The sequence below is a fragment of the Eptatretus burgeri genome, chromosome 8 (assembly GCF_056783735.1).
Source record: "Eptatretus burgeri isolate ZD-2024b chromosome 8, Ebu_testis_v1, whole genome shotgun sequence".
NCBI classification, from domain to species: Eukaryota; Metazoa; Chordata; class Myxini; order Myxiniformes; family Myxinidae; genus Eptatretus; species Eptatretus burgeri.
In genome coordinates, this window is record NC_140968.1 from 15883828 (window position 1) to 15910972 (window position 27145).

Consider the following 27145-nt stretch of genomic DNA (forward strand, 5'->3'; position numbering starts at 1 on the left):
TGTATATTTGGAATACACGGCCGTTTTATTTAAGGATATATATTGTGATAAATCACTTAATCTCAGCAAGTCATTCGCGTCAGTCAGGCTTGGATAATTTTTTTAATTTATAAGCATTTTTCATATTAATATTTTTGGTTATACGATATTACTGTCGTTCAGCCTGTGCCTTTGTGTAATAATTTGATCAATCAATATCCAGTTCTTGGGATACACCAAAGATCGAACCGTCTTTATCAACATAAGTCATTTATATTAGATTAAAAATAGTCATTAAAAAATTTATTTTTGTTAAGTTGAAATAACACATATGGACATAATATAATTGACAACAACACTCGGAATTTAATTATTGGACTTGAAATGTTTGATAAACACCATTCTGTAAGAATTTTATGTCTTCAACAGGTTGTGGAAGACCAAAACTCTCAAAATAATATGTGGCTTGACTATTAAAAATACAAACCCAATGAGAACCTTTCCCATTATTATCTTCTAAGTTCATAATAATATTCTTTGTATGTTTAGACACGTTTGTTAATTCTTCTGTCATACAAATAACCACATTATGAACTTTTAATTTCTTACAATATTTGACAAGTTGTAAATTTGATGTATTCTTTCCAAATACTTTAAACTTCTCATCAATGCTTATTTATTTATTAGAAAGATATAACCCTTTACCCCTATTAGTTAATTTTGCACCTGCTTGTGCAATAGAAGAAAGCATATCTCCAACGAACAATCTCGCTTTATCAGGCAGACTTTCAAGTTTTTCTGCAAAATCTACAATTACACCACTTCCACTAATTTGTTTGTCCAACACTTTGTTATGTATTTCCAATTATTTTTGAGCCCGGAGTTGAGCCTTCCTTTCGTTGGCAGTTTTCACCGCTGTTGAAATACCACCTGTCAATGCTCCAACCGCACTTAAACCAGCAAATAACGGAATTGGAAATGGGAGAATTCCTCCACTCGTCTCTTATTGAATATTTTTTCAACATTGGTTTTGTCATTTTAATTTTAAGTGAGCCAGTAACGTGCAAGATTTTAACCTGTTCTCTTGTGAGCAAGACATCAATTCTTACTGTGAGCAAGACATCAATTCTCTGAATTGTATTCACCTAAATCGTACAAGGCTTTTGATTTTGAACACAAGATGATGGTTTATGAAGATTCATTTGATTAACATATACCCCAGTTGGTAATTTGCCACTCATTTATTCAACAAAACATTATGTGAGACAAATCAGAACACCATTGTCTGTATTAATCTGTAATTCTGTTTTTTTTCAAAAGCAAACAATATGTATCAACTTCTTCACTCTCTCCTCTTTCAATGTATAAGGAAGTATCCACTCAATTCCACTTCATAGTTTCCTTTTGAGCACTCAGATCAAACGCATAGATTATATTCAAACTTTTAAATGCTGTCATATCCAAAATAGGTTCTTTATTTCCATTACTTTCACACACCTTTTGGTAAGACTTGTATGCTTCAGTAAAATCATTTTTTTCCCAATTAATTTCCAATCTATCTCGTGGATAAAATATTCCATCGAGAGAAACACGAAGTTGTTTCACATTAGCATTATCACTCAATGCATTATTCTTATCAGTAGCAGTATCACCATCTGATTTAAAAAAAAAATGATCCACAGATATCATGGCTTTCCTTCCAGAACACCCAAATTCCACGTGTGAGTGGTTTGGTTCAGTTTAACGTGTTGCCATCTTCTTTTTCGGTATGATACATTGAGTGGTTTCTTTGAGTTGTCTTCCATTCAACATCTCTTCTGTTTTAAGATTGGGAGTATATTCACTAATATATCAACTCATTTCATCAATTACAAATTTATTCTGAGCACAAAAAGCAGCATCAACACCAAAAAGTAATCTCTTTTCATTATCATTCCTTTGGAGTTGAAATCTAATTTTGAGACCATACAGAACTTTATCATGATCACAAAATCCAAATATACTTTCAAGAGGAACTGCCACAGTGAAACTATTAACTGCTTTTGTATCATCATAATACATTCCTTTCCTTTGACTATATCCATGGTCTGTGTTTGTTCCTGTTGACATATCAGGAATAAAACATTCGACAGCCCCCTTTCCCATTCTATCACTGAATGAATATCGTGTAAATTTCATCATTTCAGATACAGCAGAAAAATAATCAACCGCTTTAACTTCTTGTGTTCCAATGTGCAAAGGAACACTATCAAACATTTTCCAAAAGAAATCATTGATGAGTGTAGCGTTTGTGTTATTCCCAGCCTTCATGAATGTAAATTTACACAACAAGAAACTTTCAGATAGATTTAAATAAGTTTGTTGATTATTTTCAAAACTTTTTGTAGCATTTGCATTCCAGTCTGTTCCAGTTATTGCATTTACCTTGAACTAATCTTCTTTGTTCGTGGAGTTTGAGATGACAATGGTATCATCCAAATCATATATAATATCAATTGCTTCCATACTTGCATTTATTTAGGAAAAAAGATGTTAAAACTTCTGGAACACTGACCCAAGTATTTGAATTATTTTCTGTCGTTCTTGGGGAGACAACTGAGTTTGCCTTTCTTAATTTCTTTTATTGCTTGTAATTTATAAGATTCCTTTTGGGCATCTTTTGTACTCTTTATAGCACCCGATACATTTCCCACAGCAGAAGCAGTTGAACCAATGAGATCTTTATGTTAACGAATCGTTGAACTAACACCCATTGGAGTATCAATTATCCCATCTCCTCTAAATTGATATCCAACACCCCTTTGTCTCTAAAGGCCCTGTCACACGTCTAAATCACTGGCACACGTCGAATACGTATGGGTAAGTTTTGTATAAGTTAAGAGCACGCTGGCTAAAACGTTGTAGTACGCTGGCATACGTCGTAGTACGCCGAGCTGTTAGACAAATTTTCCATGCTTGAAATTTTTCGACGTATGTCACCGTATGACTCACACATTCCGCATACGCTTGGCCATAAGTTGTAGGCACGTTATGCGATCGTTGACACACATCGACACACGTTACTTGTAAGTTACTCATAATTCGAAGAACATCGAGGTAATGTTTCGCGTACCCGAAACTTATTTCTAACCTATGAGTAACATTTTGGCGGCATGTTACGCGAACGTTGACACATGTCAACACATGTTACTTTAAGTTACTCACAAGTCGAAACGCATCGAGGTAATGGTTAGCATCAGTGTTTCAGACTCCCTGGTTGTTGTTTTTTTCCTTCGGTATGACGGTGATGATAACACTTCGATTTCTGGTTTAGTTATGATATAATATAATCAATACGCTGCTGCTCAACGATTTAAATCAAAACCGCACTATAAATCAAAGTGACAACATCACCGTCACACCGAAGGAAAAAAACCAGGAATCTGGAACACTGACGCTAACCATTACCTCGACGTGTTTCGACTTATGATTCACGTACAAGTTACGTGTGTCGACATGTGTCAACAATCGCGTAACGTGCCAACAACTTATGGCCAGCGTATGCGGAACGTGTGTCATACGTCGAGAAATTTTCAACATGCTGAAAATTTGTTGACGTACTCGGCGTATTACGACGTATGCCAGCGTACTAAGACATATGCCAGCATGATCTTAACGTATACAACACTTACCCATAACGTATTCGACGTGTGCCAGCTTGGTTCGGCAAATTTTTCATTCGTCGGCATACGCTGGCTAAAACGTCAAGGTGTGACAGCGGCTTCACACTTCGATGTCGAGTGCGGTTATGATTTGAATCGTTGAGTCTCAGCCTATTAATAGCCTACGCCGCATGATCGTCGGCGATACGCTGCCGCGCACTATGCATAAGTTAGACTATCATTGGGCATAGGTTGTGAACGCTGACAACACGCTCAGCATTCGTTGGTATAAGTTATCTATATGTGATTGAAACGTTCTGTGTACGTTACTAATAAGTTGTGCATCCGTCCAACACGTTATTATACGCCCAAAACTTAAAAAAACATCAACAGTTCAGCATACGCCAGCGCTTTACATACATTTTGATACCTTGCCAGATGCTGGATAAAACGTCAAGGTGTGACAGCCCCTTTAACTTTATACTATCCTCAACCAACATACATAACTTCACCCTTATAGTATGGGGAAAGGAACCTCCCATCCCCTGTAATTATTTTATCTTTTCGCAACTCGTGTTTCCTCAAAATAATCATCATATTTATTTATTGGAAAACTTCACGTAGGTGAATTCTGATGGATATAATTTCTCCATTAAAAGAAATCATACGATTATCTTGGTCGGTTATTCTAAAATTTACTCTGTGTATGCTTTTTCCTGACACAGGGAGATAAACCAGATTTTTGGGTTCCATATTGAATTTATAACCAATTGAGATTGCGTATACGCTGAATGAAAATGTTGTATTTGTTCTTATTCCATCATTATAAGCACCATAAATGAAATCACAGTGAATTAATACCGAATTTATTCCTGAGGATATTTGAATGACATTATCACAGTAAAACATCCCATTAGTTTCAATCTTTTTTGAGGAGAAACCCAATAACTCTCCAAATGAATTATTAATTGTGAAATCAACCTTGTAGTTTTTAAGTTTAATCGTTGATTTTGAAGTATGTTTTTGAATATCTAAAACAATATTTTTTGGTTCATCACCCTGGTCTTTCATAAGACGAACAATTTCGGAAGATATTTGAGAAATCTCATATGCTCCGGGTGAAACTGTTATCGTTTTGTATCCACTTCCCGGATTATAATTAAACTTGTCATTTTTCTCAGTTATATTAAATAAGGTATTATAAGTTTCCATGGACAATAACGATGCCTCGTATTCTTTTGTTGTGTCAAGTTGTAGTGGGTATGGGAATGAAGATGTGTGATCACTTGTGAAATTAAAACTCAGGATTGTGCTTCTCATCTATCTATAATTCCAGCAATCTGTGTGTGTGTGTGTGTGTGTGTGTGTGTGTGTGTGTGTGTGTGTGTGTGTGTGTGTGTGTGTGTGTGTGTCTGTCTGTGTTTGTCTGTGACCGCCGTTTCTCAACGACCGCTGGTCCCATCTGATTGAAACTTGCCAAGAATATTGCCGGCGCCCCGCAGATGTGCCTTTTCGAGGTTTGATGTCATTCGGACGAGCGGTTCCCAAGTTACGGCGATTTTATTGCTTTTTTTTCAGTGTTGAAAAGGTTTATATATGGCAGCTGAAGTGTCGTTCCACCTTATCACCTTATCATGTCATTTTTTCTCAGAATAATGATAACAGCATATTAATAACAATAATAATAGCACAATAATTGGCACTACAAGCCTGGTGTTGGCTTAGTGGTTAGGGTGGCGGCTTGGGATCCCAGTGTCCTGAGTTCAAGCCCCGTTGGCTGCTGAATTAACACCAGGGGGTTGACTCAGCCTGTCATCCTTCCGAGGTCGGCGAAATGAGTGCCAGTGTACTGGTCCCGGTGTATGCCCCGGTTAGAATAGGTGTACCATATCCCTGTGTGTCGTAAGAGGCGACCAGGGTTGGCGTCAGGAAGGGCATCCGGCCATAAAACATTGCCTCAAGAAAAAGCCAAACCCCTGCACAGCAGGGAAAAATGGCTGTAAAAACGGTCATTTTTTATTTATTTAATAATTGGCACTACACAATAATAGCACAATTATTGAATAAAAAGAATAACGTGATTCAATGACCAATGTCTGTCAACCAATAACGACCTATATATTGTCTGTCAACCAGACAGGACACAGTGTTATGACGTCACGAATGACATCACAATGCTTCCTCTTCGGATTGAAACTTGCCAGGAATATTGCCGGGGCCCCGGGGATGTGCCTTTTCGAGGTTTGATATCAATCAGACGAGCGGTTCGCAAGTTACGGCCATTTATCTGTCGACCAATGACAAGACACGGTGCTATGACGTCACGAATGACTTCATAATGTGTATTTATTTATTTTTATTATTTTTTTTTTGCATGATTGACTGTCCATTTCTGATTGAAACTTGCCAGGAATATTGCTGGGGACCCGCGGATGTGCCTTTTCGAGCTTTGATATTAATCGGACGAGCGGTTCGCAAGTTACGGCCATTTATCTGTCGACCAATGACAAGACACGGTGCTATGACGTCACGAATGACTTCATAATGTGTATTTATTTATTTTTATTATTTTTTTTTTGCATGATTGACTGTCCATTTCTGATTGAAACTTGCCAGGAATATTGCTGGGGACCCGCGGATGTGCCTTTTCGAGCTTTGATATTAATCGGACGAGCGTTTCCCAAGTTACGGCCATTTATCTGTCGACCAATATCTGCGAGAAAGGGGGGGATGAGAGTGGGGGCGAGAGAGGAGGGGCGAGAGAGAGGGGGGCAAGACTAGGGGAGAGGGAGAGAGGAGGGGGCGAGACTAGGGGTGAGAGAGGGGGAGAGAGAGGAGGGGTGAGACTAGGGGTGAGAGGGGGAGGGAGGGTGGTGCAAGAGAGGGGGTGGGAGTGGGGATGGGAGAGGGGGTGGGAGTGGGGGCGAGAGAGGAGGGGCGAGACTAGTGGTGAGAGAGGGGGCAGAGGAAGAGAGGAGGGGTGAGATTAGGGGTGAGACTGGGGGTGGAGAGAGTGGGGGGGGGCAAGAGAGGGGAGGGTGAGAGGGGGTGAGAGAGAGGGGGTGTCACAATTCAAGAGAGGGGGAAAGAGGAGAGGGCGAGAGAGGGGGGTGAGAGGAGGGGCGAGACTAGGGGGAGCAAGGGGGGGCGAGAGAGAGGGGGCGTCAATTCTTCGTTTGATATGACGTCACAATTGACGCTGGGGACCTGAATATGTTTCCCAGGTGTTTTCCAAGTTATGGCCATTTTTGATACGGTTGGTCCGATCTAATTGAAATAATGCCCCAATCCAGTCGTCGTTTATGCACCTACGGGCCCGCATCTATGGGCCCGCCCCTACGGGCCCGTACTAGTCTTATTTAAAATGTCTTTATATTGGAATTTATTAATTATTTTCATGTTCATCAACTGGTCTGAAATGGCTGATGCTTCATTGAAACAATTGTTATTTCCAGCCTTCTTACTACCGAACAACAATAACAGTCTATTAATTAATTGTGATGGGTCATTTGGAAGAAAACTAACAACTGAACCAAGGATACTTAAAGCCTGAATAATGTGTTTCTCCTTCTCATTCTTCCTACTTTTACCAGAAAGACTAACCCTATAATTTAGAGTGTTCAGCAGATCAATATATACTCCATCATCATTATTTTTCATATCCAATGGTTTAGCAAAATACTTTGATTCATCCCTCACAGACGAACCTTGTCTTCCATCTTTTGTGAGAAGAAACATTAATCTGGGGATTAATTCAACAGGGGTTGAGCAAAACTCAAGAACTTTAATTCATCATTAAATATCAATACCTTTTTTTTGAACAAGATGAAATATTGCTGGTTGTTCTGTTGGAATGAGTCCTGCTTTGGTTTTTGAATCTGCTGAATATTCATTGTTTTGAACAGCATTCACAATATAGTCAGGTCAGGTCAGGTATGGGAGCATGTGCCAGAACAGCACGTCGCTGCGTCCACTTTCCGCCGGTACTCCAGGGGCCTCCGTCTGGCCATCCCCCAGGCAGATGCCAGGCCCATCCCCATCTCCTTGAGATGATGGTCAACCTGTTGCAACCATGAGGCACGTGGTCGACCCACTGGCCTCCTCCACTCATGAGACTCCCTCGCTGAGAGAATCTGGTGAGCAGGATCAGAGTCAGGAAAACGAGCCACATGTCCATACAGCCGCAACTGACGCTCACGGACTATGCAGGTAACAAATCTCATCCGAGTCTCTCTCAGCAACCGCTCGTTGGACACAAAATCCGACCAGCGATAGCCAAGGATTCTCCGAAGAGACCTGGCACCAAAGGAATGAAGTCTCCGTCTCAGATCATTGGTCAGAGTCCAAGTCTCACATCCATATGGCAAGACTGGAAGCACCAAGGACCTGAAGACTCAGACTTTCGTCCTCCCGCGCAGGTACCGGCAGAGCCACACCCCATGATCCAGTGAATCCATGACTCCCCAGTCCTGACCCAGATGTCTAGGGACCTCTGACTCACAGCCAGCAGAGACATGAATATCACTGCCAAGGTAAGTGAATCTCTCCATGACCTCAACACCCTCACCACAAACAGACACAAACAGGACAGCAGCATCCCAGATGTCATTGAAAGCTTGGATCTTAGCTTAGACGCAAGAAACCCGTAATCCCAGTGGCTCCGACTCCTCATTCAGCACATCGAGGGCCCCCAAAAGGATATCTAAAGTCTCTGCAAAGATGACTGCATCAAATGCGAAATTAAGGTCCGAGATCTTAACATTCCCAAACGATGTACCGCAGCTTGATCTTTCCGACATCTTCCCTAAAATCCAGTCCAGATAAGTGCTGAAAAGTGTGGGGGCCAGTACACACCCCTGATGAACTGCAGTATCAACTGGAAATAAGTCAGAGATGGTACCACCACACTTCACACCACTCTCAGTACCAGAGTAGAGTTCACACATCAGATCGATCAGTTTTGGTGGCACCCCACGAAGACCAAGAATCCTCCAGAGGGCATCCCGATTCACTGAATCGAACACTTTACAGAGATCAACATCGGCTGCAAGCAGCCCCTGCCAAAACTCTCGTCTGCGTTTGGTGAGGACACGAAGAGCAAGGATACGGTCAATCGTTGACCTCTTTGGTGTAAAGCCTGGCTGCTCTGGACGCTGGTGCTCAAGCAGATGGTGGCGAACCCTATCAAGAATTATCCGAGCAAAGATCTTGCCCAGCACTGAGAGCAGCGTCACCCCTCAGTAGTTGTTGCAGTCTTGGCGATCACCCTTCCCTTTCCAGAGAGGGACAACAAGGCCCCTCTTCCAACCAGTTGGGATGATGCCTGTGTTCCAGGCAGAGCACAAAACTGCATGCAATGACATGAGTACAGCATTTCCACCAGCCTTGAGATAGTCCAGGATCAAGGACCTGAAAAAAATGAAATCGTTCAACACTCCCTGCAGAAAAGGATTGACTTGACAGAGTGGTAGACCCTATCGTAAACCTCCAGGTAGAATGTGGTTTCAAATTGTGGTATACTTAAAATTATACAGGCCATTGTACATACCAAGGGTACTTACCAAGAGGGTCACTGTGGGTGAGCAAAATTTAAGGAAGGGGTAACATAAACGTGAATATCTTTGTCGAGACAACCAATTTTCAATATTGAGGTAGCATTGGCTTCGTATTATAATTCTCTTTCAGAATGTGTACAGAAATGTCGATATTCATTCAACTGTACAACCAAAAGATGTAAAAATGACAAACAAATCAAATATTATGAGCTTTTAAAAAATATTTTCAGCATCTTTTGGAGCAAACTAAGTTGTCAAGTCAAACTTTTCTGTAGTGGGTGTGAACAATTGAATTTTTCACAGGTTCATGCTGCTGGAGTAAAAAATGCTGTTAGTCTATTTTTTATGAAATTCTTATGGACGAGATAATTACAAAAATAAAGTTTTAAAATGTCATCTATCTAAAATTCCAGCAGTGTGTGTGTGTGTGTGTGTGTGTGTGTGTGTGTGTGTGTGTGTGTGTGTGTGTGTGTGTGTGTGTGTGTGTGTGTGTGTGTGTGTGTGTGTGTGTCTGTGACCGCTGTTTCTCGACAACCACTGGTCCGATCCAATTAAAACTTTCCAGATATATTGCTGGGGACCTGAGTCTGTGCCTTTTCAAGGTTTGATATTAATCGGACAAGTGCTTCCCAAGTTATGGCCATTTATTTACCAAACCAATGACAAGACACGTTATTGCATGGGCGTGGCCGATGGGGGAAGGGAAGCTCAGCCGCGTTCCCCATTACGGGTTTCAACGTATGCGCTTCTGGAGAGTGATGACTTCGTGTATTCTCATAATTTCTCGATTTCGTATGCGCATTTATGGATAAACACAATGCCCAAAGTTGTGATCGTTTTCATATTACACGGCACATAAATTTCGGTAGCATCAGATTGCTGGTATGCGCCGAACCAGGAAGTAATTTTTTTTTCTCTCTCTTCTCTTCTCTTTTTGTTTTTCCTTGCGATAACATTGCGAAAAGGCAAAATATGTTGGCGTGAATTGAATAATTGTCCATTAAAACTAAATTGCGAATGATCGTAACAGTGATATGCGAACTTCCAGGCCATGCACGTACAGGCACGCGAGAGCGAAGAAATGTAGGTTGTTGTTTCTTGCTCGCGGTTGGAATATTTATTGATGAAATTAATTTTTTTTGTTTTTTTTTTAAGGGCACGTACTAGTCTATCTATAATTCCAGCAGTGTGTGTGTGTGTGTGTGTGTGTGTGTGTGTGTGTGTGTGTGTGTCTGCGACCGCCGTTTCTCGACGACCGCCGGTCCGATCTGATTGAAACTTGCCAGGAATATTGCCAGGGCCCCGCAGATGTGCCTTTTCGAGGTTTGATGTCAATCGGACGAGCGGTTCCCAAGTTACGGCCATTTTATTGCTTTTTCAGTGTTGAAAAGGTGTATATATGGCAGCTGAAGTGTCATTCCACCTTATCATGCCATTTTTTCTCAGAATAATGATAACAGCATATTAATAATAATAGCACAATAATTGGCAGTAATAAAAAGAATAACGTGATACAATGACCAATGTCTGTCAACCAATAACGACCTATATATTGTCTGTCAACCAGACAGGACACGGTGCTATGACATCATGGATGGCGTCACAATACTTCCTCTTTAGATTGAAACTTGCCAGGAATATTGCCGGGTCCCCGCGGATGTGCCTTTTCGAGGTTTGATATCAATCGGATGAGTGGTTCCAAAGTTACGCCATTTATCTGTCGACCAATGACAAGACACGGTGCTATGACGTCACGAATTACGTCACAATTGATGTTTGTTTATTTATTTATTTATTTTTGCACGATTGACGGTCCGGTCTGATTGAAACTTGCTGGGGACCCGCAGATGTGCCTTTTCGAAGTTTGATATTAATCGGATAAGCAGTTCCCAAGTTACGGCCATTTATCTGTCGACCAATGACAAGACACGGTGCTATGACATCACGAATGACATCATAATTAATGTTTATTTGTTTATTTATTTATTTATTTTGCACGATTGACAGTCCGATCTGATTGAAACTTGCTAGGAATATTGCTGGGGACCCGCAGATGTGCCTTTTCGAGGTTTGATATTAATCGGATGAGGGGTTCCCAAGTTACGGCCATATATCTGCGGGAGAGGGGGGTGAGAGAGAGGGGTGAGAGAGGAGGGGGGAGAGAGGAAGCGTGGAGACTAGGGGGGAGAGAGGGGGGTGGGAGTGGGGGCGAGAGAGGAAGGGGGAGAGAGGATGGGCGAGACTCGGGGTGAGAGAGGGGGGAGAGAGGAGGGGCCATGCCTCATACATCAGCAAAGCTAATCTGCATTATTTTGGCTTCCATGAAGGGAGACAAGAAACTTGTGACGATACAGCATTCAAGCAATTGGCTGAAGATATCTCTGCTGACCTGAATGGTGGGAAGGCCTTTGATATGACAATTCTTCTGGACAGACACAATCATTTTCTGCGTGGACAGGGAGTGGCAGTCGACAGCTGCACTACCCAGCCACTCAAACTTAGACTAAAGAAACACTTTGGAGATGACATTGTCTTCCATAAGCCATATGATCTTGGTAAGTCCGAGCTTTTGTACTCAAGCTCCATATCCCTTCAAGATGTAATCAACTCTGCCTATCAGTGAAACACCGCAACAGCCACGGGTTTACCAAGAAAACAGCCCACAACAGCGATGGATGATTGCGAAAGGGTGAGTCTGCTGTACCGCACTGCGAAACTCATCAAGTCGGAGATCAATGAATGCCAAGGCATATCAGTCCGACCACCTCACACTACAGAAAACTGCAGTGTCGGGAGCTGTGGTTTCGGACTGGAATCGAGGATAACGCTAGGTATATTCCTATTCACAGCTTGGCACACAAACTAGGACCTGAGCTGTATAATGCTCTACTCGGCTTCCACGCACTCACTGGGTGCGATTCAAACAGTGCACTCTCAGGACTCGGCAAGAAAAAGGGTTTCAATGTGTTACTTGACAGTAAAGAGCATCAGACCAGTCTGGGACAGCTTGTAGAAAAACCCGAGCTCAGCAACAGCACTTCAGAAGCATGCAAAGCCTTCATATGTGCAATGTACTCAACAATCAAGGGGGCTGGGAGGAAAGTGAACAATGAGATACTGGCAGTTCTGTCAAAAGGGACAAAGAAATGAAAATCTCCCCCCTACATTCGACAGCTTACAGCAACATATGAAGTGAGGAAATGACCAGGCCTATGTATGGAAGAGAGCATTGGAGCCTACACAGAGCCTTCCACCAGCAGCTGGACATGGCTGTAAAATTCAGGATGGTGCCCTGCAGCCTGTGCTCATGACCAAAGATCCAGCACCACGGGGTCTTCCGGAGCTGAGTGTCTGTCACTGCAAGAAGTCTCTATGTCGCCGAGTCGACTGCACATGCAGAACCAACCACATGCCATGCAGAACCAACCACATGCCATGCACAGAAGCATGTGCATGTATGGCCGAAGAAACTTGTTTAAATCCAAGAAAAATCTTTGAATCCAGTGGTGAAGAAGACGCTGACTAAAAGTTACAACAGATGACATCTTCATGCTTCCATGGCGAATGTGATTCCTTGTTGCCAGACACAAATATTACAAACCGCTCTGACGAATGTGCTTCCGTGCAAACATGCACAACTATTATGATTCGCTCTCACTAATGTGCTTCTGTGTTGTCATGCACAGCTCCCAGTGTCGACCATGACAACTATTATCATCCACTATGATGAATGAGTAGCTTCCGTGCTTCCAGAGACAACTATTATACTCGGCTTTCACTAATGTACTTACATGTTGCCAAAGACAACGATTATGCTCGGTTCTGATGTATGTGCTTCCATGTTGCTATACACAAGTAAAAGACGAACGCTAAAAATAACAGTTGCAGTTTTCTTTATGTGTGCCTCTGTATGTATATGAATTTCTGCAGAACAATACTTAAGCGTTTGATTTCCAAAATGTATACATACCAGTAGTAATTGAGAAACACCGTTCACCTTCATATGAGAACACAATTAAAAATGTCAGAAAGTTTGAATTAGTGTGATATTTAAGCTTTGGTGATGCCATGACAAAGGCCATTTTCAAATAACTGTCCATACTCTGATAGAGAATTATAATCGGAAGCCAATGATAACTCAATATTGAAAATTGGTTGAGTCGAGACAAAGATATTCACGTTTACGTTACCCCTCCCCCTAAATTTTGCAAGCCCACAGTGATCCTCTTGGTAAGTACTAAGAATTTTATAAATATTTAGAAGAAGTAATAGCCTGTATAATTTTAATGATACCACAATTTGAAACCACATCCAACCTGGAGGTGTTCTTTCGGGTCTATTCTACCACCCTGTCAAGTCAAACCTTTTCTGTAGGGGGTGTTGAACGAATTTCCTCATTTGGCCTCATATGAGAAATGGCTGCTGGACTACAGTTCAGCATGGATGCCACAGATCCCTGGATCTTTACCCCATTTCAACCGGTTCACTGCAGACCGTGTTCCCACAAGCGAAGGTGGACCACAGTTGATTGGAGGGTCAGCAACAGAGATTGTAACACCTTTGACGTCCAACTCGACAGTTGTGCTAACTTAGTGCTATTCTTGTTCACAGTTCCTGACCCATGGGGACCAACACATGTCTCATAACCATCCCTATCAGTTTCAGTCGATGCATTGAAATCCCCCAAGACTAGAAGTGTATCTCGTCTGGGGCACTGATCAACCACAGACTCGAGGGTGGCGTAGAATGTGTCTTTCACGGTGAGGTCACTCGCCTCAGTCAGAGCATAGACAGAGACCAGGGAAATGACACCTAAGAAGTGTCGAATCCTTTGTCTCATAATACGCTCGTTGACTGGTGTTACCTCAATTATCATTGGAGTCAGCTTATTGGACACAGCTACAGCAACTCCTTGAGTATGATAACCATCAGAGCAACCAGACCAATAGTAGGTGTCACCACCCACCATTATCCTGCCACAATCCAGTCTCCGAACCTCAGAGAGTGCTGCAATACCGATGTCCAACCGCTTGAGCTCAGATGATAACAGAGACAGGTGATCATCCTCTCTTAGGGATAGGTCATTCCAGGCACCCATCCAAAGGGACCGCATCAGGTTAACCCAAGGAGACCGCCGTCTGGTGGACGACACCTCAGCACCACTCCGACACACTCTCCCGCAATCTGACCCATGGATGTTACCCCGTGGTTTCCCTCCTTTCATCAAAGATTTGGGGTCCCGAAGGCTTTGCCCCAATCCCCTCATTTGGTGAGCTGCCCTGCGAAGGGAAGCTGCACAGGAGGTACTCCCAAGGAGTGGGTTTTCAGATTTTTTTTGCGTTTTTGTGTTTTGCGGAATGAAGGGTTTTACGGTGGCTGGAGTGCAAATCCTGCCACCAACCTCCTAATAAAAAGTAACCCAACTGCTGGAGGACGTCCGCAAACACAGTTGGGCACGAGATATGGATGGCCGTTGGCTCACAAGGAGCTCCTCTGCCCTTTGAAGGAGTTGTGTTCTTGGTCAAGAATAAATATTTTATTTAATAAATATTTTATCAAAGTGGATGTGTTCAAATAATTCCTTTTCTTTAAATATTTCATAAAATTCTTCATTAACATTAATATGAGTTGTAATTTCTTCTTCACTAATACTTGTATCTCTGCTTTTCATACGTCTGTGTTGAGTTTCTTCATCAACATCAAAACCGAATGAGAAAATCTTAACCCCACTCAGCTGTTCAATAATTTGTCTCATTCCTTCTGGATTAGTTTCTAATATCCCACGACCACCAGATTTTAGTTTCTTTAACTCACTCTTACAATGTGAATATTTTGTTGTACTAAGAGAAACCTCCTCAAATATTTGACCTTCATTTCTCAATCGTATATGTTCTTCTTCTGAAATATAGTGATAATCTTTACCTTCTACTTCTCCAGGTCTTATTGCTCTAGTTGTTGTTGATACAATGTGTATCACGGGGTGTTTTTCAAGTGAATTTCCAATATTCTCATTTGTACTATGCACGAACCTTGATTTATGAAAGTTTTTTCCAGAAGCAGATTTACCCACAAGATTTAAAATAATAGTTGTCATTTATATATGTAATTGTTCTTAAAACAAAAAATATATCCCTTAATATCTCATATTGTTTCACAACAATATATCTATTTTTCAGTTGTGTGCTTCATGTAATCCCCAAATTCCTTTTTACTACATAATATAGAACAATTATCTCTCCAAAAATTGTTTATATCTATTGAATTTAACTTTAATAAAATAAAATTATAAGCATTGTTTCTGATGGAACGACGAGGAAGTTGAAAGTATGATTGACTAAGATAAATACAATGACAAGAAGAATGTCTCCCTCTTGTGTCGTCGCTGTCCATTACTGTTTGGTTTCTCTCATTAACACAATCATCAAAGATAACGAGGTTCTTTTTTGATTTCTCCAAATCTTGGGGAGAAGGTATATCATCCGAATTATCACAAAGAAAACAAGTTATCGGTTTTGATTTCTATTTATATCTCTCTGTATCACAAAATAGTTGTATTATATCTTCAATGTTATAATCATTTTGATTGTTTTGAAGTTTAAATAAACCGATATCTTCTTTTTGAAGACCAGCATTAAAACCTTGTTAGAGTAGTTGATACTCAGGTTGAAAACTCGACTTTGTTAAAATTATTAAATTATCATAATCTAAAAAGTTGGAAGTCAGGAGCATCTTCAATAGTAAGCAGGTTTTTCCACATCCGCTTGAACCAACTATGAGACATCTTAATGAATTTGGAAGATTTTATGATTGTTAAATTTTATCTTATTTTCCCAAATGGGTAAAAAATCATTCATTTATATACAGTAAAACCCTCTTAATTGGCGGCCTTTTTATCCGCGAAATCGGCTAATCCACGGGTCCACCATGGACCCCAAAATTTAAACATGAAATCGTACTCTTTTTTGCGTGGACCGTTGTACAAGTGTGAATGCCTAGATGTTGGTGTAAAACACACAATGGCTTGTCAAATCATTTGCATATGTTCGCTAACTGCCGACACTTGCTATAATCCGTGGTTTAAGCCCTTAATCCACCGTTTAACCCAACAATTGAGTCCTTTTTGACACGCGGTGAGCGAATCTGAGGTGGCGGGGTATCATAAACTCGCTCTCACCTCTTCTGTATAAAACCTCAGGCCAAATCCATCTCAATTAAAGCCTTAGATGACTTACTACAGACCACACATTGATTATCCGCGATTCTACAACCATTCTACAGCTTTTTACAGCCTTTTCAAACATCGAAGCTAGCTTCTTCTTCATCTCCCTCCGACATTGCTGTGACTTCATCGGTCAACATGCTGGGGGAAAAGAGGAAGCACACATCCAGAACTGTTTCCGAAAAACTTTTGTTGGTGGACAGCATTGTTTCTGGGAAGGAGAGTAAAGCTAAGATATCCAGGGAAACTGGGGTACAAGAGAGTACCTTGAGAGGATGGGTGAAGGAGGAGGCCAACCTTCGCTCCTTCATGCGGGACCTCGACGAGGAGAGCGGGCTGAGCCGATAGAGAGCCAGGAAGGCTCAGGATCCAGCGTTGGACAAGGCTGTCTTCGACTGGTTCACTTGTACTCCCTATCCGTGGTCCGTTGGTACAAGATTATATTTTATTTATATTATTCGCAGTTTTCTTAATATTATTGACGGATCCGCGGATCATCTAAACCGCGGATTTTTATTTTATGGACCCCAACGGCCATGATTTAAAAGTAGTTTCACTGTATTTGGAAAACAGGTTCTTTAATGTATTGTTGGCTTTTTTAGAAACTCTATATTTTATCCTAATTTCGGGTTTAATTTCAACATAATCCATTATTTTATTTATACAATATCTTGTGTTGATATTTCCCTGAAAATGACAATCGTGAATAATATAGAACAACAATCCTTTGAACATTTCTCTAATGCATTCAGTTTCTTCCCTTGTAAGGAAAGATGTGTTATCACCCTCATACTTTACATTCATTTCTCTATTCAATCTTGTAAAGTAATTCATTTTTGGTGTAAATATAAAATAATTATTTTCCTTTTTATATTTTTTTTATCATAAATTGGAAGATAATCACAGAATATACATTGTTCATAGGCTATTAACTCTGTGTTAAATCCCACTCTTTCAGATGCAGGACAATTCTCAAATTTGTCATACGAGGGCGGGCCCGTAGGTGCGTGCCAGTATGTGCAGCTTCGTTCCTTCGCTCTCGTAAACGACGACTGGATTGGGGTATTGTTTCAATTAAATCGGACCAACCGTATCATAAATGGCCATAACTTGGGAAATGTACTCAGGTCCCCAGTGTTAATTGTGACGTCGTATGAAACGAAGAAGAAGAAGAATTGCGACGCCCCCTCTCTCTCCCCCCTAGTCTCGCTTCTCCTCTGTCTCCCCCCTCCTTTCTCACCCCTCTCTCTCGCCCCCACTCTCACCCCCCCACCACCTCTCGCTTCTCCTCTCTCCCCCTCTCTTGAATTGTGATGCCTTCTTCCTCTCCCTCCCCTCTCTCACCCCCTCTCTCCCCCTGAGTCTCGCCCCTCCTCTCTCGCCCCTCCTCTCTCGCCCCTCCTCTCTTGCCCCTCTCTCCTGTCCCCCTCTCTCACCCTCCCCTCCCCCTCTCTTGAATTGATTCCCCCTCTCTCTCACCCCCTATCTCCCGCCCTCTCTCCCGCCCCTCTCTCCCGCCCCTCTCTCCCGCCCCTCTCTCTCGCCCCTCTCTCTCGCCCCCTCTCTCTCGCCCCCTCTCTCTCGCCCCCTCTCTCTCGCCCCCCTCTCTCTCGCCCCCTCTCTCTCTCGCCCCCCTCTCTCTCTCGCCCCCTCTCTCTCTCGCCCACCTCTCTCTCGCCCCCCTCTCTCTCGCCCCCTCTCTCTCGCCCCCTCTCTCTCGCCCCCCTCTCTCTCGCCCCCCTCTCTCTCGCCCCCTCTCTCTCGCCCCCTCTCTCTCGCCCCCCTCTCTCTCGCCCCCTCTCTCTCGCCCCCTCTCTCTCGCCCCCCTCTCTCTCGCCCCCTCTCTCTCGCCCCCTCTCTCTCGCCCCTCTCTCTCGCCCCCTCTCTCTCGCCCCCCTCTCTCTCGCCCCCTCTCTCTCGCCCCCTCTCTCTCGCCCCCCTCTCTCTCGCCCCCCTCTCTCTCTCGCCCCCTCTCTCTCGCCCCCTCTCTCTCGCCCCCCTCTCTCTCGCCCCCTCTCTCTCGCCCCCTCTCTCTCGCCCCCTCTCTCTCGCCCCCCTCTCTCTCGCCCCCTCTCTCTCGCCCCCTCTCTCTCTCGCCCCCTCTCTCTCTCGCCCCCTCTCTCTCGCCCCCCTCTCTCTCGCCCCCCTCTCTCTCGCCCCCTCTCTCTCGCCCCCTCTCTCTCGCCCCCTCTCTCTCGCCCCCCTCTCTCTCGCCCCCCTCTCTCTCGCCCCCTCTCTCGCCCCCCTCTCTCGCCCCCTCTCTCGCCCCCCTCTCTCGCCCCCTCTCTCGCCCCCCCTCTCCCGCCCCCCTCTCTCGCCCCCTCTCTCGCCCCCTCTCTCTCGCCCCCTCTCTCTCGCCCCCCTCTCTCTCGCCCCCTCTCTCTCGCCCCCTCTCTCTCGCCCCCTCTCTCTCGCCCCCTCTCTCTCGCCCCCTCTCTCTCGCCCCCTCTCTCTCGCCCCCTCTCTCTCGCCGCCCCCTCTCTCGCCGCCCCTCTCTCGCCGCACCCTCTCTCGCCGCCCCCTCTCTCGCCGCCCCCTCTCTCGCCCCCTCTCTCGCCCCCCTCTCTCGCCCCCTCTCTCGCCCCCCTCTCTCGCCCCCTCTCTCGCCCCCTCTCTCGCCGCCCCTCTCTCGCCGCCCCCTCTCTCGCCCCCCTCTCTCGCCCCCTCTCTCGCCCCCTCTCTCGCCCCCTCTCTCGCCCCCCTCTCTCGCCCCCCTCTCTCTCGCCCCCCTCTCTCTCGCCCCCCTCTCTCTCGCCCCCCTCTCTCTCGCCCCCCTCTCCCTCCTCTCTCTCTGTAAATGTATTCACAAATGTCCACCAAGCACAACAATTAATTCAAACCTTGGGAAAATATAGCTTTCAAACCCTTGGGAAACACTTCGGAAACAGCTGAAATGGATGAAGAACGATATCAAACCTTGAAAATGCACATACTCAGGTCCCCAGCATCGATTGTGACATCATACCAAACGAAGAAGAACAAGAATTGATGTCAATCGTGCAAAAAAAAAAAATAAACAAACATTAATTGCGACGTCATTCGTGATGACATAGCATAGTGTCCTGTCAATGGACGACAGATATATGGCCATAACTTGGGAACCGCTCGTCCGATTGATATCAAACCTTGAAAGGCACATCCGTGGGTCCCCAGCAATATTCCTGGCAAGTTTCAATCAGATCGGACCGGTGATCGTCAATAAACAGCGTTCGCAAACAGACAGACAGGCAGACACACACAGTGATTGCTGGAATTGTACTTTGTCATATGGAGAATCAGGGAATTCAAGAGGCTCAAAATCTCGTGAATTATTCATATTTATAAAGTTTAACTTTACTTAAACTGAAATTCATCTTCGGTATCATCTTCGGTACTTTCACAATCATCTATAAAAACGACTTTCATAACTATCGGTTGAACACAAACTCTCAGTGTCATACTCCTCTCAAAAAGAATTGGATGAAGCTGAAGTTGGATATTATTTTGAGGTTGATTTAAAATATCCAGAAGAACTTCATAACAAACATAAAGACCTACCTTATGCCTCAGATAAAGAAAGTCCAAGAAAAGAATGGTTCATTGATTACCAACAGTCATTTAATTTCAAAGGAAAATTTCCAGAAAAACTACTTACAACATTAAATGATAAAGAAAGCTATGTTTTACATCAAAGGAACTTGAGACAATATTTATCTGCTGGGTTGAGAGTGAGGAAAATTCATCAAATTTTGAAATTTAAACAGTCATTGGTTAAAGAAATATATTGATTTTAATACAAATAGGAGAACAGAAGCAAAAACAGATTTTGAGAAGGACTTTTATAAATTAATGAATAATGCTGTATTTGGAAAGACTATGGAAAATGTTAGGAATCGACAAAACAGAAGACTTTCTACATCTTGGAAACAGGCTTCAAAGTTAATTACTCGACCAAGTTTTGAACGAGCGAAGGTGTTTTCAGAGAACTTTTATGCTATTCATTTGAAAAAAGAGAGTATTGAAATGGATAAACCGATTTATATAGGAACATCAATTCTTGACTTGTCAAAGTCGTTAATGTATGACTATTACTATAATAATTTAAAATTGAAGTACAAGGATAATGTGTCATTGTTATATATGGATACAGATAGTTTTATATTAGAAATTAAGACAAGTGATGAATATGAGGATATGATCGATAATGTGTATATATATATATATATATATATATATATATATATATATATATATATGATACAAGTAATTATAAGTCTGATAGTATGTTGTTTTCATTAAAGAATAAAAAGGTTATTGGGAAGTTTAAGGATGTGTTGGGTGGAAAGGACATGAGTGAATTTGTGGGTTTGAGATCAAAGTCTTATGCTTTTACGTGGATTGATAATAATAGCATTGAAAGATGTGATGAGAAGCAAAAGGGAATAAAGGAAAATATAAACTTTAAACATTTTTACAACTGTTTAACCTTAAAGAAGGAAGAGTACAGAAAAATGAATAAAATAAGAAGTTATAAACATCAATTATATACAGAAGAGATAAATAAGAAAGCATTAGGAACTTTTGATGATAAGATATATTTTAGAGAATGGAATCAAGAGTATCCCTTAAGGTTATAAGTACAAGTGTTAAGGGGGGTCTTTTTACGGAATCATAAATGAGAACCAAGCAATAACCAAAACAAAGAGTGGAGATGTAATCAGCCTTGGTATTTAAATGGGAAACATAACGAATGTGAGAAATATCAAATAAGACTTATTGAAAAAATAACTGGGTAAAAGTAAATAAAACAAGTTAGCAGATAAATTTAATGACAAATAAGTTGGAGGATGTGAAGAAAAAAAAATATCCTTGAATGGACTGAAAACTTTAATGGTTATCAATTGAACAATGGAAAAACAATTTACTCTGATCTCAAAATGATATGTCAATCAGGAGGTGGTCAAACAAGATCATTGAGAGAAGTTTATCATTTTATTTCTGCTCAACAAAGACATATAATAGTGGGGCAACTTAGCTAAATATAGCATAACAATTGTGCATTTTATGAGGAAAGCACTAAATTTGGCACACTAGTAGCCGAACATATTATGAACAGATTTGGATATTGGGCCATCTCAAATTCAGCCGCTGATGGCTGTGGCAGCCATTTTTCAAAATGGCCACCACTGGTTATTGTTATGACACATATCTGCTTGACTGGAGAGGAATGCAGGTTGATAGTGAAAGTTTATTCACTAATAAAGGTTCAATAATGGTCAAAGAAAGTAACAATTTGATTTGGTTGAGAAAAAAAAAAGTTAAAGTGGACTAAAACCTTGAAGAGTTCTTTCGTCATGAGAATCAAGTGTGTCCTCCAGCTCTCTCCGATGGAGAAAGTCTCCATCTAGGTACGAAGAGTGATCTCAAATGCTTTGAAGAGTTCTCCAATCCCCAATCAGAGGCTCCTGATACCACCAGCCTAGTTCTTGATGGGGCAGTCATTGTCCAGATGCTGAAGCCTGCGGTAGCCAAGAACTTTGATGACTATGCCCAGGATGTCTTCATAACCTACCTGTCAACAAAGCTTCAGACTGTGTCACACCTGGACCTGGTCTGGGACCGCTAGGTTGCTGATTCACTGAAAGGCAGTGCAAGATCAAAGTGTGGAAAAGGAGTGCGTAGACGCGTGGTCGGAGCAGCAGTTTTACCTGGAAATTGGCAGAACTTCCTCCGAGTGGACACCCACAAGACCGAGCTGTTCAAGTTCCTATCAGAAGCTATCTTCAGGTGGTTTGACCAGGATGACAAGCAGCTGGTTATCACTGATGGAGAGGAGGTCCTGAGCAAGCCACCGCTGCTAGACCTGGCCTTGCTCGCCCCATGCAGCCACGAAGAAGCTGACAGTTGAATGTTGTTGCATGCATCCCATGCAGCCAACCATGGTCACCACAAGATACTGATCAAGACAGTTGACACTGATGTTGTGGTGTTGGCTGTGTCAGTGGCCCAGGGACTGCAACCAGAAGATGAACTGTGGCAGGCATTTGGCACTGGGAAGAGTTTTCGGTACCTGGCAGCCCACGAAATAGCAGCTGGCCGAGGACCAGAGAAGGCACAGGCACTCTCAATGTTTCACGCTCTGACTGGGTGTGACAATGTATCTAGCTTTGCTCGACATGGTAAGAAGACTGCTTGGACAATCTGGACCGTTCTGCCAGAACTTAGACGCACTGCTGAAGCCATCCTCTGCACCAAGTGGCATACCAGACGATGTCGTGCACACCATCAAGAGGTTCGTCATATTGCTCTATGACAGAACCAGCACGTGCAACAACATTGACAAGGCCTGGAAGAAACTCTTCACGAAGAAGAACAACGTGCAGCTGATCCCGCCAACCAAGGCAGCTCTGGAGGAGCATGTGAAGAGGGCGGCCTACCAAGGAGGCCATGTGTGGGGTCAAACACTGCTACCAACGCCAGAGCTGCCTCCTCCATCCAGCTGGGGCTGGGTCAAGAATGATGAGGGGGTGTACGAGCCACACTGGACGAAGCTACCCAAAGCAGCCCACACCTGCTATGAGCTAGTATCGTGCAAGTGCAAGAAGAGCTGTCTGAAGCGTTGCAAGTGCAAAAAGGCCACACTTGAATGCACAGCTTTGTGTGTGTGTGTGTGAGGGAGAGTGCTCACAAAATTGAGAGAATATTAACAGAGCAGATTGTGTCACTTATTCAGAACATTTAAATCAGACATCTCTCGATCAATTTATATGAGTGAGATGTCGGTATTCATATGAATGAGACGCAGCCCATGATTCGTTTGCAACCATTCTCAACAACCACTGACTTTACATTAGTGATGTTGGTATTCATATCAATCAGACACAACTCGTGATTCGTTTGCCACCATTCTCAACAACCAATTTCTATGAGTGAGATAGTCATCCGGTACAACAAATAATTAGCAGCCATCTTGCAAAATGGCGGCTATCTTTAAACTTGAGGTGGCTACAGGTTATGTTTTTCTTGATTCAGCTTTTAATAAATGTTCAAACCAATGTTAGAGTGAAATTATAGTAACCGCTTGCGGCCATTTTGGAAAATGGCTGCCACAGCCATCAGCGGCTGAATTTGAGATGGCCCAATATCCAAATCCGTTCATCATATGTTCGGCTACTGGTGTGCCAAATTTGGTGCTTTCGTCACAAAATGCACAATTGTTATGCTAAGTTGCCCCACTATAAACCAATAACTAAGTTCTAAAATAATATTTGTGAATATACTCGATGGTGATGAATGTAATGGGAAAATTAATTTATTACCTCGAATAGAACATGGACAAATATTTATTGCATCACTCCTTGAGTGGAATGAAAATATAAAAGGAAATGAGTAAGTAATGGGGCAGAGATCAAGCTCTTCATTTGACCGCATGGACTGAGAGTCAGAGGGGGCAGGGGTAAGGGGGGAGTGGGTTTTTTGGACCCTGTGACAATTTAACGTGAGCTGAATGGGAAAACATCATTCTCCAGTTTTGTCCTGATTGAGTTCGAGTCAGAAAGGTTTCCAAATACATTTCTATGGGGTTTTTTTTAGGTCTTGAGACAGCTTAACATGAGGTTGTATGGGAGAAAGTCATTCTCCTGTTTTAACCGAATTAGCCTTGAGTCCGAAAGGTTAGCCTATACATTTCTATGGGGTGGGGGGGGGGGGGAGGAATCAATCTCCTATTTTGGGGTTTTCGGGGTTTAATTCATGTAGTTTACCCCGTTTTCCCCATTCATTTGCATGGTTTCCTCAGAAGCCCCATTAATCCGCTACTGGCATATATTCACCATCTTATGGTAATAACGAGTCAAAAATGGAGAAATACTTATTTTGGAAATGGTTGCTACACCCACGTGTTTGTGTGAAACACACACACACACACACACACACACGCACGCACGCACGCACGCACGCACACATATATATATATATATATATATATATATATATATATATATATATGTATGTGTGTGTATACATATGTTGTTCGCCTTTCGGTTGCTCCCGTTAGGGATCGCCACAGCGGATCATCTATTATGATCCGCATACTGCTTTGGCATAGGTTTTTCGCTTAATGCCCTTCCTGATGCAACCCTGGTCACCTCTTATGACACAGGGAAATGTGTGTATATATATATATATATATATATATATATATATATATATATATATATATATATATATATATATGTATTTTTATCTATAAATATGTATATGTTTATATATTTGTATATTTCTCGTTGTAAACACCTTAATTCCTATCCTGTAATGTCAGCAACATTATGGAGCCTCGTTCTCATAGCGGAAGTGACGTTTATTCCATACTACTTGTTGACCGGATTAATATTTGCAGTTTTTTCAACTTCATGTCCTTCATTGTTTGCAGATGACGTATGTCCTGCAAATGTGGAACCCAGACGACACAACGGTTCATCTGTCTCAGAAACTTTAAGATATGCTTCTGTAAAGGACGATTCAGTTGTTCATTTTACAAATGGCAGTCCTGTCTGTTCTGTAACAGGTGAGCAGAAACCTACAAAATGAACATTCAATCTTTTGAATTGAGGCTTTATAAAATTTTCAAAATTGTGAAATATTGTGCATTTTGAGGTTCACAGAAAAAAGGCAAAATAACTTCTTGCTCTTTGTTTTTGTAGAACAATCAAGGAGTCCAGTTGGACAGATAAGGTCCAGGAGCAGCTTGATTGTGAAGAAGATGTCTATTTTCAAGAAACAATCCCAAGAACAAGACTCACGGCCTTCAAACTACAAGTATACATCTGGTGAAAACAGCACAAATATCAATATTCAATTAAACCAACCCAAAAAGGTGATCGAAAGGCAAATGTGTAATATATGCAATGAAGATTTTACTTCAGCAACAAACATAAAAATACACATGAGGACCCACAGAGGAGAATGCCCAAACAAATGCTCTGGATGTGAAGGTTTCTCTCAAAAAGGCGGTTTGAATCAGCACATGAGGATCCACACAGGAGAGCCACCTCAAAAATGCTCCACATGTGATGAAGGTTTCTCTCAAAAAGACTCTTGGAATAAGCATGTGAGGATCCACACAGGAGAGCGCCCCTACAAGTGCTCCATATGTGACAAAGGTTTCTCTCATAAAGGCAATTTGAATAAGCACATGAGGATCCACACAGGAGAGCGACCTCACAAATGCTCCAGATGTGATAAAGGTTTCTCTCAAAAAGGCGATTTGAAAATACATATGAGGATCCATTCAGGAGAGCATCCTTACAAATGCTCTGTATGTGAAAAAGGCTTCTCTCGAAAAGGCTCTTTGAAAATACATATGAGGATCCACACAGGAGAGCATCCTCACAAATGCTCCATATGTGAAAAAGGTTTCTCTCGAAAAGGCGATTTGAAAATACATATGAGGATCCACACAGGAGAGCGACCTTGCAAGTGCGCCATATGTGATAAACGTTTCTCTCAAAAATGCAATTTGAATCAGCATATGAGGATCCATACAGGAGAGCGACCTTACAAGTGCACCACATGTGATAAACGTTTCTCTCAAAAAGGCTATTTGAAAATACATATGAGTTTCCATGCAGGAGAACATCCTTACAAATGCTCTGTATGTGACAAAGCGTTCTCTCAAAAAGGCGATTTGAAATTACATCTGATGATCCACACAGGAGAACATCCTTACAAATGCTCCATATGTGAAAAAGGTTTCTCTCGAAAAGGCGATTTGAAAATACATCTGAGGATCCACACAGGAGAGCGTCCTCACAAATGCTCTGTATGTGATAAAGGTTTCTCTCAAAAAGGCAATTTGAATCAGCACATGTGGATCCATACAGGAGAGCGTCCTTACAAGTGCTCCATATGTGTTAAAGGTTTCTCTGAAAAAAGTGATTTGAAAATACATATGAGGTTCCACACAGAAGAGCATCCTTACAAATGCTCCATGTGTGATGAAGCTTTCTCTCAAAAAGGCGATTTGAATAAGCATATGAGGATCCACACAGGAGAGCATCAAAAAATCCACGCAAAAAGAACAGACAATACATGACCGAAAATCGAAGCATCGTACAAATACCTCGGAATAGAAGAAGGCCCCCAGCGACAACAGAAGATAGTGCAAAAAATAATCAGCAAAGAGAAGTCTGCAAATTTCTCCAGAATTAGCATCGTGGGTTCGAGGGTGATAAAAATAATAATAAAATATTGCCAATTAAACTTTATTGAAAATTAAATGTATTGTAATCCTTTAATGAAAAATGTACACAAATATGGCATGATTATTTCAATTCTATGTGCTTGAACATGTATTATTGTATTTGTTATAATAATAGAAACTTGCATTTTAAACGACCTTATCTCTTGCTTTTTTGAAAGATGATCAATCTGCCCAGGAAAGGTGCCCAAAACAGATTAACATTTCAAGTAATCTTTAATCACTATTCAGGATAATAACATCACCCATTGTTTGTATGTGTTTCATTACCATGTAAAATGTACTAAGCTGTTCCATGGTCGGGTTGGCGGCGACTAAACCATCTCCCCCACCAATTTTTTTTTGGTGAGGAGGGTGTTTGGATATGGACACCCAGCAGAATTAAAAACAAAAGCTGCCATCGGGCGGAGGAGCTCACTGTCAGCCAACGGCCATCCATATTGAGTGCCCAACTATGTCTGCGGACGTCCTCCAGCAGTTGGTTTACTGCAGTCTGAGGTTGGTGGCAGTATTT

At 42.2% G+C, this 27145-nt stretch overlaps 1 protein-coding gene across 4 annotated transcripts in view; it reads left to right on the forward strand.

The window, feature by feature from the left end:
• LOC147021189 (uncharacterized) overlaps positions 1-26765 on the forward strand; it is a 52698-nt gene extending 25933 nt beyond the window's left edge. For all 4 annotated transcript variants that reach the window (XM_085893661.1, XM_085893659.1, XM_085893662.1 and 1 more), the window contains 2 exons: positions 24805-24939; positions 25076-26765. In XM_085893661.1, coding sequence (XP_085749787.1) covers positions 24805-24939; positions 25076-26466 — 1526 coding nt within the window. In that variant the 3' untranslated portion in view covers positions 26467-26765. The remainder of the gene's footprint in view (positions 1-24804; positions 24940-25075) is intronic.
• The last annotated feature ends 380 nt before the right edge of the window (positions 26766-27145 follow it).